This window comes from Ammodytes marinus (assembly GCF_949987685.1).
Source record: "Ammodytes marinus genome assembly, chromosome: 19".
In the NCBI taxonomy this organism is placed as follows: Eukaryota; Metazoa; Chordata; class Actinopteri; order Uranoscopiformes; family Ammodytidae; genus Ammodytes; species Ammodytes marinus.
This window is the reverse complement of record NC_137223.1, coordinates 11953127-11966135: the sequence shown is the minus strand read 5'-3', so window position 1 is coordinate 11966135 and position 13009 is coordinate 11953127. Positions and strand designations below refer to the sequence as shown.

Below are 13009 nucleotides of genomic sequence, written 5' to 3'. Positions count from 1 at the left end.
ACCACTGCTTTGGGTGAGCAATAAGGTCTGACATGAACACAACTTTCTGCTGAATTACAGACAGTGTGGTATAGTTTTACTTGAACTATTTCTAAGATGGAAAAAGTAATATTTTAATCATGATGTGATGACAGTTGGAAGTTATTCGCATAGACCCATACTGTCCTGATTGGGCAAATAATCATACAAAATTGGATACCACTCCTGACACCATTTGCAGCATAGTCTCAGATAGGCTGTCAATAAACGACAGACACTGAATGGGGTTTGAGCAGGTTTTTATTAGATCTCTTATGTATTGCTTCATGCCTATGCTGCTGCACAGAGGGGGCTCAAAGCTTATTGCTATTCTCACTTTCCCACGCTTTAATCTCTCCAATCAATCAGTGACTTTAACTCCAACAAACAAACCACTTCAACCAACTCAGATAACAGCTGTCGGAGATCTGTCGAAGGGTAGATAGATGAGGTCATTAACGTCACCGAAACGGCCCTAAGTAAACTTACCTCTAATTCTTTTTGCTACAAAATCTTTGTTTTACTGAAACAGTGGAGAAAATATCAGTGTGGCTATTAACAGACAGTCAAGCATACATCATGTAAGTGCTATGGCAACTTTGAAAAGCCCAGCTGACATTTATAAGGCATTATGCTGGAGGTACTAGAGGCAATCTGTTATCTACATCTACTTACTACCGTCTCTTACAGCAGGACAAAGAGCTCTTATCTAATGGTATAAATCTCTGAGGTTAAACTGTGACGTTTTGCAAAAGCAGGGTTCAACAACAGAATCATGTGTGTTGGCTTCAGGGTATTTTTTTAAATATTTTTTTCCCAGGTGCTTTTATCATGGATGTTTCAGGTGTGCTTTGATGAATCCAGAACATTCTGTTTTCAGCAGACAGTGCAGGACGGGACGGGGACTTTATTTGACCACACTGTGGATAAACAAAGAGAAGGAGATGAGGGGTTGTCACAGAGTCAGCTTTTCCACATAGAGGGAGCAGAACTCCTATCTTTGTTTAAACATGGTCTGATGAAGAGGACTGCAAGATGGAAAAGCTTCTAGAAAAATCTGCTATTTGAAAATGAATTAAGATTTTTTTTACATTATATTTCCCATGACTATTTGTACTTATTTCGGGCAATGGAAAACTAGGCTTACTAATAAGGTGAATAGACTTGAGACCGGGGCAAACGGGTTGCCTGCATCTGTCAAATGGCAATAGTTGCTGGGAGCTGTTACTAGGCAACCAGCGTGGATTCCGGAAGGTTACGGATTCCACTATTATTAAATAGTTCCAAAAGATTTGAATTAGTAGTGATTTTCAAGGTTCTGGTAGGTGTATTTTAATATCCTTGGTTAGAACCAGGTTGGTTTCATCCACATTTTTTGGTCTGTAGGCAAAGCTAAGCTAAACAGCCGCTAATTTGCCTCATATTTACCATAGCCTACAGATCTGTCAAATAGTAACAGTTGCTGGAAGCAGTTACCAAGCAACCATTTACCGGAACTATTTCCAAGAAGTGGTGAAGCAATATTGCAATATAATAATATTCATGCCAATAAACCTTATTAAATTGAAAATGTAATTAATATTGTATCGTGAAGCAGGAAGGCTAAGTAGTAGGCCTAGTGACTTTAGAGGAGTTAGTAGGGGGGTTTAGACAGAACCAGGCTGGCTTCTTCTCCCCAGTGTCTCTGTGCTAACTTAAGCTAACTAAGCTGTTATTTTCATACAGAGATGAAAGTGGTATCAATCTTCTCATCTCTCAACTTTCAGCAAGTAAACACTAAGATCCCAAAAGTGCTTATTTAAATCCGGTTATTATTTCTGCTGCTTGTAGCCATAGGCTTGTAGCCCTCCTCGATACTCACACGGTGGTTTCCTTGTAGCGGTTCAGAGCCTCCTGGGCCACCACCTCAGAGAACTTGGGCTCGGTCCAGGGGATGTCTCCGGGCACGCTGAAGTTCATGGGGGGAAAGTCAAAGAGCCGCACGGAGACATTAGTCTCTCCGGTCTTCTGCTTCTCCTCTCCTTCAGAGTCCCTGTTGATCACCTGCATGTAAACAAGGGTATTAGATCACCTGTTATAGTTACACCGCACATTGAAGCCTAAATGTGAACAGCATAAATATATCTGCATTAACGTATCGAACAACTGATATGTAACCTGTTCATAGATAGTGAACAGATAATAGGATTTGACCAATTTTGGTCATTTTAATCTCAACCCTTATAACTTTTAAGTTCTTAATAATAGCATAAAATCAAACTTGCAAGGTGGCTGGCAAGCTCAATGTTAGGTTAAAGATAGCTTTAACTCCCTTTTTAAAGAGAAAATTGTCATGGATTGAAGGAATTCGCACAAAATGACACTCAATGATTGTTTTATTATAAATAAAAAAAAAACAGACTTGCAATCTTATGAAGAGACCAATTATTTTTATATTTTATTTTTTATAGATTTCATGTTCTCACGTTTTTTTTCAGATTTTATACCCTCTAAAATGTAAGGACATTTCTTCAGCTTGTTAGAAATTCATATTTTATTATTGTACGCAAACTTCATCACTGTCTACACAACGAACAAGTAGAAAATATGTCACAAGTAATTGATGAATTTGGAAGAATATGAAACCCTCAATACTGCGTGTTTAATATTGATTTTTTGTCTATATTGCTTCATGTACTGTATTTTCCCAGCTTTCCCAAAGTACTCATTTCAGCTTCTGACCATCAAAAACAGATGCAAGACTGAGTGTAAATGAATTGAACAGATTAGACTCAGCACAGTATAGGGCATTGTGGATGTCTACGTACCCCATGAACCCTGAAGAAGTCCCCCATGGAGCTGGTGATGTTTGCCAAAGAGGACACCCAGCCGAACTGTGTGTTGAGCAGGTCCACCATGGAGGAGGTGTTGTACATCTGCTCCTCAAACCTGTTCAGGAGCCCGTTGTAGCTCTGAGTGAAACGCTCAGCCACGGCCAACGCCTCCTCCAACTGCTCCTTCAGAGGGCCCTCCAGAGGGTTCTGCCCGGAGCAGTCTGCCACCCAAAACAGGTTAACACACATCATTAGAAAGCTTATACACGGAGGAGTAGGGGAGAACGGGGTTATATGTCACACGGGTTGGTTGTCACAATCGTTATATCTCAGAACCAGAAGGCGCTGTCTGTAAAATTTTGGTATGTAAATATCTATAATTGGGATCAGAGGTCACCTACATAGTCTTCCTTGGAGTTAGACTGCTGAATTTGAGGTGAGAGGACTGTTTGTGTTTTTCATGTCAAATTGAAAATATTTAGCTCCTCAGTATTTTTCTTCTAGGCTTTTACACAATGGGTTTATAACAAAACACTTGTTACCCATAAAAAGTGTGAAGGGTAAATTATAGTTTAGATTGTGGTTAGCAAGCTAATTAGTTGTCAGATGGTTGTTGGCCTTGATGCTAGCAAGAAATTCAAGTTGGAGTTAGTCGTCACATTTTTTGGGGGGTTGGTTGTCACATGTTATCCTAAGGCTGCAGCCAGAAAAGGAACCCAATAACGAAATAAATTGTCAAGCTGTATCCTCAATGACACCCCAGAGAAGGAGAGAATAGAGCAGGAATATGGCAGCTATAGCATGCAAAAGAAAAAAGGGCAACAAAATCAAAACAACCCAGTGCATCCCAAACTAGACCAAAGTACACTTAAGTTATGTAGGCCTATTTGTCAACTTGACAATGCAATTAAACTTTCAAATTTAGTTCTGCTTTCTTGCCTTCTTTTTAAGATTATTCCCATTAAGATAACATTGTGACAAACAACCCCATAGTGTGTGACAACCGACTCCTTGATGGGGTTGGTTGTCACAATGTGTAAGGGTGTCTTTGATGATTAATTTCTTCTTTATCACAATAAGATAGAAAAAGTGAGGGGTACACATTTCAAGGCACCTCAACACCTCAAGCTTCAATTTAATATAGGAATGACTATTGAAAGAAGTTTAGGTGATGAGCAATTCTCACTAGAGTAAAAAAGTGTGCCTACTTACCCCTTTCTCCCCTATATAAGTGCTTTTTTTTAAATCATTCACTGAGAAAAAAGACAAAATGTCTAAAAATTTTTTAAAATAAAGTGGAAATACAATTTTGCGAATAAAGATGAAATACAATGTTGTGATTAAATAGTTTAAAACGGCGGTAAAACTTGAAAGATGTTGATAGATTCTATAACCTATTTTTTTTACAAATGTCTCAATGTATCAAATGCAGATGATACATTGTTTTTGACAGAGGAACAAAAAAGCAACACAAAAGAGATTACATAATGAAATTAAAATACAATGCGTCCTCTGTCATTTATTTGAAGCAATTCCTGTTTCCTACATCATCATTAACCCAACTGTGTTGCTCATAAAAATATGTTTAGATCATCATTCAGGTCTCCGGCTCCACCACTTAACCTTTTGAAAGATCATTATTAGTCGTTTTATGAGATCTTACATTATGTATTTAATCATCAAGGATAGTGCTTGTTATTGGTTTAATTTTGCTGCCTTAACTAAATCACTGTCTAGCTTTCATATTATATACGTAACTACTAAAAAAATTAAAATAGAACACATAATCAGACAATTTGCCTACCGATATGCTGGATCTCTTTGCATTTCTCACACTCGTCTCTGAACTTGATGCAGCCGGCTGAGTTGCGGCGGATCTCTCTGCAGGTCATCTTGCCGTTGCCAAAAGGTTTGGTGATGATCACGTCTTCATTCACGGTGCCATCTGCTCTCGGACAAAAACACAATTCAATGAGTTTGACCCTGCGTTCCAACACCCATACTTCCTTCCATTCAATTAATAATATAATAATAATAATAATAATAATAATAATAATAATAATAATAATAATAATAATAATAATAATAATAATAATAATAATAATAATAATAATAATAATAATAATTATTATAATATATTTAATTTATATAGCGCTTTTCTCGCACTCAAAGCGCTTTACATAGGAGCACAACAGTAAACAAACTAAAGGAAATGTAAAGTTGATGGGGCTTGGGTTGGTGGGTGATCTAGGGGTAGGCAGAGGAGAAGAGATGGGTCTCTTAAGTACGGTAGAAAAAGACTTAGGATGTCCCAATTCTTGTGGTCAGATGCAGCATGCTTAAAAGTAACCAGATGCCCTACTACATCAGTCTGAGATTTTGAGTGTTGAAATCAGCATGCTATTTTGGCGTTTCTGACCCACAATCCAGTGCGCACTAGAAGTGACTTCACATCGACAGAGCTTCCCAGTGAAAACAACCAGCGATGCGACCGATATATAAGCAAGAGGCAAGTTCAAGGCTCAATGTTACAATGAAATAAATAAGTAAAAAGTATATCCCAATTGTATGCCTACAGCATGATAACTAGATACTTTTTGTGATCAGCTATAGTATTTAGGATGGTAAAAAGAAATTGTATCCGATTTGCAAAGCGGCCGAAATGTATGATTTTGAAGTTGGTAGATTTAAGTAGAACATGTCATTACCCTCATTAGTGGGAGTGTCAGTGTCCAGGTCCATCATGGAGCCCATGGAGCCCATGGAGCTGAAGATGTTCCTGCCCATGCCCATCATAGGAGTGAACATACTCTGGAAGCCGTGGAAGTGATCGCTGAGTATAGAGCGGATGCTTCTGCCCCGACGGCTGTACTGTCCCAGGAAACCAGGGAAGAGGAACATTGGAGGGTTGTCATGGACCTGATCAGCCACCTGACACACAGGAAGTACATAGAGACAGAGCAGACCATGATGTGCTTATAGAAGTGGATTAGGCGATTCTGGAGAATGCTTGCAGTCAAAAAATATATTTTTTCTAAATCAGACTCCCTACCTGTCCGTACTGTGTGTGTGCTGAAAAATGAACTGGTGTTAATACACTGCATAGGCTTTGTAAACTGATGTGCAGTGCTAGCTATGGTAGGCCCCCAGTGTGTACAAGGCCTAGGCTGTGTATCAACACTGGATTTTTTAAATCTACAGTATAAACCTATATATGTTTAATCGGTACCTTCATACTGTCTGAGAATATGCTGTCCACGCCATCAGCCATCTCTGAGTATTTATCCTCCAGGTTCCTGAACTCTTGGCTCTGTCGATGTCCCTCCTGCTCCAGAACGTCTAGGTTCTCCCCATTGATCCAAATGGAGAAGGGAGATGTTCTGTTCAGCACTCCCTCCAGCTAAACACAAACACTCAATACTTTTCATTACAAAACAACAACTCCTCTAAATATCTATATTTTTTAGCTTACTTTCTTATCAGAAGAGAAAAACAAGAGTGACGGGGTGGAAAAGACTGTTGATGTATAAGTGGCATAGATAGTTAACATATTGGTGCATACAAAAAGTTTGCATTACAGTCACTTTAGTTTAAGGGGGGTTCTACAAGGAACCTGCAGCACTGATTGATTCTCAAAGCTAGCTGCATGTAATCAATGTAACGCCATGTAACAACGCATTATGTAAGAACAGTGCAATAGGTTAAGAAATGTCAAAATGTAGGCTAATACATGAAATGACACCCGCATTATTATGTGATAATCTACCGCATTTTGTAAAGAACAGCAGCATGAACGCAATATGTAGTAAATGTCTCCACATTTTGTAATAAATGATTACATAATGCAGTATTCATAACAAAATCTGAGGGTTGCACCTTTTATTTTGTTTTACAAAAAATTAATAATACGGTGTATCATGTAATAACCGAACAAAATTGATTTCTACATTTTTTTATAACATTCTAAGGTTTATCTTTTATGCATTTTAGCATGAATCATAGTGACTCAAAATCTATTTAAAAATATTCCATTTGTTCAGTAGATTAGTATTAAAACCCTACATTGTATATAATAATTTATTTATATTATTTATTATTATTTATAATTAATATTAATTTAATAATAATTAAACTAATTGTGGAAAATTGTATTAGATAGCTAATTAATTACTCAGCTAATATATATGTGTGTGTGTGTGTGTGTGTGTGTGTGTGTGTGTGTGTGTGTGTGTGTGTGTGTGTGTGTGTGTGTACATGTCTGACCTGGCGTCCCACCAGTCCAGATCCACTGCTGCATGTTCTGGAGTAGTATTTGACACATGTGTTCTTCAGACAAGGCTTACACTCCTCCCACAGAGCCTTCATGCTTTCATTGCACACTTCCTCCTCCTGCTCTAGCTTGGCTTCCATAGCCTGAGCTTTACGCAGCGCTTCCTGTTGGAAAAACAGAATCAGAGGTTTTGAAATGGCGATCTCTTATTTTGGTGGGATCCTAAAAACTTTATAGTTATTACAGCTGCATCCTGTTTCTGAGAGATCAAATATCAGTAAAAAAAAAGGGTATTTTTAGTATGAGATCATGTTAGTTGAAACACAATAATTGTAACATAATTCAGAACAATAATTGAAGGTTGCTTTGAATATAGTGAAAGAAACTGTTCTAAGTCGGCAATAAATGGGGGACTGTTGTCAGAGCTGATCCATCAATACTCAAATAATAATCATTTAACAAACACATAATTATCCGGCATTTTCAAGTTTTCTCTTACGTCTTTCTGCTCCTTGGTCTTCTCCAGAGCATCCAGGAACTTCCTGTGTTCCTCTTCAGATTTCTGCATCACGCTCTTCATCTCCTTCACTCCGTTAATGGCATTTTCAATCTGTTTGTCCAGATACTTCCCTCCCAGGACTGAAATCTCTGTCAAATGAAACGGTTGTTTATATGTAATTAAATGAATACTAATACTATTGTTCACCTCATGAGAAATGTAGCCATTGAGATAATGTTACTTTATTTGTTAAGATATTTGTCACTGAGATTATATATAATATAATGTAGGCAAAGGTTTTTTTATAGGTCTTTAATTTGTGGTGTTAGCAGCATCAGAAAAACTAAAAGCCCCAACAGCAGCTCTGGATAATCCACAGATTTTCACTCTGTACATTTTTATGAAAAACATTACATTAACACACACTGATACTGGGGCAGTGAACACTCACGGCTAAGATCTTGTTGCGATGGGGGAAGGATGCAGTTGGCTGAGGCCAGAAAAAGAGCCACCACAGCCAGAGACTTGGTAGCCTTCTTCCTCATCATCATCATCATCATTAACATCCTCTATAACTCTCACGGGGGCCAGACAGCAATGGGACAAGAAATAAAACCTAGGCGAAAAAAGAAAGGCATAATGCATTAACATACAGACTGTTGTAATGTTGTTGTAATACTTATGTGCATCCACCAGAGCGCGACATACACTTTGAAGAAGCCATATGAAGAGCTACGCAGTTGAAAATGACCTCGAATGCTCAGCAGTTTTCCCACCCTCACACAGCAAAAAATAACCGCACTGATCAATACTGATACATAATTCAAACCGATGCATCGTCTCCGGTTTCATTCACTGGACAATTAGAAAGGTCATGATCGCCTCAGATCAGAATGTTTCCTGTGACTTTGACCCACTGTGCCCTTCAAAAGCACTATACATACTGTATATAAAAAGACATCTGCAGGCACTGTCTCTGTTTTCGCTGACGGTGTGTTAAAACAATCTGAATGCCATCTGAATTCACTACCAGTTCTGCTATTGTCAACCCAAGTAATATCATCATTTTTTACAAGCAAAAGGAAGTTTGGTCAGCCAGGAAATAAAGAATTGGGTGGTCAAAATAACAAGGTACAAAGTTTGACCCATAAAGTCTTATTCTAAAAGCGCAGAGGGTATTAATGCGCTGCTGAAAGAGCCTTCTGGGTTTTTCGGCTTTCCACTGAACCGGACAGGATTTGTTCCCATTAAGCCCCAAGAGTGTACAGTAGTTAGTGAGGTAATTTACTGATGCTATGTCATGAAGCTTGGCTCTCAGACAGCGTTCCAGTTCATCCCAATGGTGTCGGAGAAGGGGCTGAGGTCAGGGGCTCTTTGCAGGCCAGTTAAAAATCTTCAAAAATAAACCATTTCTTTATGGACTATTTTAACGATTTATCCAGCGGTTGCAAAAATAGCTTGTATTGACTTTTTTTTCTTAAACCTTGGAGGCTGCACAAAACAAGCTACGCACACAACACAGACGACATTGTTTAAAAATGAAGCCAAAATGGTGAACTTGGTCCTAAGCATTTACATTTCTGACAGCAACATTATCATTCATTTATATGTATATTTTTGGTCCCCTATTGACATATTGATGACATGACAACGTTTTCTGCAATCAGTAATCTGCAGAGAAAAACAGGAAAAAAAACTCTTCCAAACCCAGCTGGACTGGATGGCCACCTGGGGGCAAAAAAAATCCAGAATGCAGCAAACTGTAATGACTTCATTACTCTTGTGACAATAAACGATAATTACATTAGGCAGGGAGTTACTGGAAGGTTTGTAAACAGGGACTGGCTGTTCCCAGCAAGACCAATTTAATGAGAAAAAAAAACAAGAATGAGTAATCCTTGATGTGCAAAAACAGAGAGAGAGAGAGAGAGAGAGAGAGAGAGAGAGAGAGAGAGAGAGAGAGAGAGAGAGAGAGAGAGAGAGAGAGAGAGAGAGAGAAATACATAATATCTGTAATGCGTTGGCAATACTGTTCTCTACAATAGTCCTGTCAATAAAGCTTTTGAATTGAATTGAGGGAGAGAGAGAGAGAGGAAAGACAAAATAAAAAACAGACAAAGCCAGAGAAAGTTAAACAGAGAAAGAGAGAGTGAGACGGAGAGAAAAAAGTGAAAAGAATAAAAGAATAAAACGAGGAAAAGAGAAATCATATAGTCTGTGGTACAGGTTGAGCTACATGATTGGCTGAACAGTAACAGCAGCAGGGATCCTAGTTACACAACTGAAAGAATGTAAACCGACCTATGCTCCAGATGTTGCCTCTAAGGCCGACCAGAAACATCTGTCCACTATGCAACGTATCTGCATCAGATGTTGTGTTTGTTTCTATATGTAAAGATATTATGACTACAGAATATTACTATAGGGGAGAACGGGGGAATCTGAGGCATCGGGTAATGTGAGCCACCCCCTGTATCTAGGCAACGGAAAACATTTGTGGCCATGTGAGATATATGTTTTCAAGCCCCTCTCATTTCCCCATGGCCCTGAAAGAGAGGACCTCATGGTGCTGAGGTAAGCATGTTTTTTTCACCAAAATAGGTATTTTGCATGTAAAAGTAAATGTTCTTGCTGTCAACTTAATCAACTGTTGTGCCAAAGCAAATGTATTCACGTAGAAAAACTTCTAGCATACGTGTTGATGAACTACCAACATATGAAACCATGTGATGCTGATAACTGAAGATTAGCCTGAAATGCTAAGAGAGGTAGTTTTTTCTCAAATTGTGGTGGTGGGGGAAAGTGAGCCAAATGCTGTGGGGGAAAGTGAGCCACTGTCTCAATTGCCCCCACCATGAGGCACAAGTTAAGTTTAGTCTTAAACATATTTTAATGTAATATTACATGACATGTGTTTTATTTTAATGTCATACACATTATAGAAAAGCCATCATGCCAAGGAAATACACCAGGAAGACGACCTGGGGCAACCACACGAAAGCACTTTCTCATCTTTCCCTGTAACCTTCAGGGCTGGAATGTAGAGTAGGCCTAGTTGTAGAGTATGACAGGCTGATGTTATAATCCAGTTGGGTCTTCTCCTGTGTTCTGAGTCCCAGGCTGTTCTCGCTGGTTCTGATTTTCCTATGCTTTGACCCCCAGACACTAGCTGGCTCTAAGGGTCTTGTGTTCTGACCCCCAGACTGTGTTCTAATCTAACTGGTTCTATCTTTCATTTGAATCTTATTAAAACCTTTTGAATTATAATATGTTGTATTTGATTTTGTTCAGAGTTACTTTCAAGTGTTTAGAAAATTTGCTTTGCTTAATTGACCAAACCCCATCATTCTTTTACTAGTCCGACATTAGTTCTGGAATGTGTGGCTAGCTTTCAGGATTCTTACTGTTACAATATGTGTTGTTATGGTAGTTTCAGAGTAGAAAAAGTAAGTGGATCAGTTTACCCCACAGCTGGGGTAAAGTGAGCCACATGACAACTTTTTTTAAAACAATCATATTTTCACTGCCCTTTGTCTTTAAAAAATTCTGCTAATGCCCATTTCTATGAAACATCCTGAATTAATGGGAAATGTGTAAATGTGAGTGATAAATCATTTTAGCTCGCTTAGAGGGGAGCAAATGTAAAAAGTGGCTCAGATTACCCCGTTCTCCCCTACGTGTTTTTCTGTTAGATTTTATGCTACATCATGGAATTCTCATCTATTTGTATACAGTCTATATTTCATAGCAATGAAATGCTACTGCATGGAGAATGTATATTGCATACACTGCAAATATACATGTGTATTATATACTGTATAACTCTATTCGTCTAAGTTAATTGCTTAGTTAAGCAAAAGAAAATAATTTGCAATTATTATTTTTAAATCAAAAATCCTACGTATTGACTAGCTCTAGCTTTTGTTATTTTTCCAAATGTGTATAATTTGTTTTGGTTTTGTTTCCAAAACGGTTGGTCGAAATAAAAATGCTTGGCCATGCTTTTATGTTATCATGTATGTTGTATTTATTATTCATTTATCATACGTATGCTTCTATAATATTCACTGAAATAATCAGTTGTACTATAATGTATTTATTAGATCGGTATGTGTGTGGTTTTATTGTTATTAAAAAAGCCTTTTTATCCGTTTTATTAGGCGTCAGTCTGATGCTGTGATGTATAAAGTCGACCTTGAATTAATAAATTTTTATCCTATCTTTTTTCGAGCTGCCATGTAAACAACATCTGTCGTAGTAACATCACCTCAACGACTTTCCCGATGGCAGAATAAGAAGGAACAATTCATCTAATGTGGAGCACCTGAGCTCCATTTACAACATATAGGACACTGGAACATGTGGCCTCATTTTAGCCTCTTTCTGAAGTGTTTGGGGATTTGTGCACCCGAAGGATTAACATATCATATGGTTATGGAGAAATTAGGGTCAGTGAGTGCTAAACTAGAAAAACAACCAAAAATCATTATGAGAATTGTAAATGTTGCCAAATCCATTGTGCGGCACATACACATTTGGAAAACTATTATTAGAATATTACATTTGAATATTATTTAACTGCCTCTTACAACATCATCAACAATTAATCTGCAAAAAGTTCATCCATAGGCTATTTTGCAGGTATTACTGCTGCTGGGTGTGCCTCTTTTTTATAGCCTAACAATATGATGTCACCTACTACCCCCTAATCTACTTGTTTTCAACCAAAGATGGAGGTCACACCCATGAGTAAGCAACACAAGCCCTGGCCACATAAGTCAGTCTGGAATTCAGCTTTTAGTGCGGGAGGGGGAAAAACCCGAAGGGACCAAAATAAAAAAATATTAAAATAAAGACAAATTATGCAGACGAATCAAATATTTGCAATCTGAAATTTCAGAAGACAAGCCTGTAGAGTGCAGCTAATGTTTTAACTGTATTCTAATATCTCATCATAATATATTAGCCTATAGGCCTACTTATAATAATACAATAACACTATAACACTGCATAAGAGATGTTTCCCCTCTGAGCATGACAAAAAAAATTAAATAAAATCTACGCAGCGTTTGACTCACCTGTGTCTGTTTCGTGAGACTCCAGACCGTCTGAAGCTGCCCCGCTCTCTCTACTGTTCGTTCTTATAGCGGCGGATAACGGGGACGGTACAGACATGTGATTTACCGACCGGGCATGCAGCAACCGAGCCAAAAACACTGTCAAACTACAGCATTACAGAGGGTAATTTCCTGTTTTACCCTTCAAAATAAAGCGCTCATCAACGCCTTTTTCAAGGTATGGCCACAACTGTATATAAAACTAACTGGACATACTGTAAATTGTATGGAGGACCTCAATGGTCATGGATATTGTAATAAAGCATTAAAGCACTCTTTATTTAATAACTAA

General features: G+C 38.1%; 1 protein-coding gene across 1 annotated transcript; it reads right to left on the bottom strand.

Moving 5' to 3' along the window:
* Positions 1 to 261: 261 nt before the first annotated feature.
* Positions 262 to 12797, bottom strand: clu (clusterin). The gene is made up of 10 exons (XM_080047387.1): positions 12679 to 12797; positions 8052 to 8216; positions 7601 to 7749; positions 7095 to 7265; positions 6061 to 6231; positions 5540 to 5762; positions 4636 to 4776; positions 2826 to 3052; positions 1880 to 2061; positions 262 to 938 (listed from the first exon to the last, which is right to left on the bottom strand). Exons 2-10 carry the CDS (start codon positions 8164 to 8166, stop codon positions 926 to 928), a joined length of 1392 nt encoding a protein of 463 aa, XP_079903513.1. The 5' UTR covers positions 8167 to 8216; positions 12679 to 12797; the 3' UTR covers positions 262 to 925.
* Between the last annotated feature and the right edge of the window lie 212 nt (positions 12798 to 13009).

Bases quoted from the DNA above. Each gene is read 5' to 3' on its own strand.
- clu (XM_080047387.1), bottom strand. From the start codon at position 8,166: ATGTTAATGATGATGATGATGATGAGGAAGAAGGCTACCAAGTCTCTG. The intron at 4,777-5,539 runs GTAATGACATGT...GTCCGAGAGCAG, and splicing joins TGACACTCCCACTAATGAGG to ATGGCACCGTGAATGAAGAC. The intron at 3,053-4,635 runs GTAGGCAAATTG...TTTGGGTGGCAG, and splicing joins CAAAGAGATCCAGCATATCG to ACTGCTCCGGGCAGAACCCT.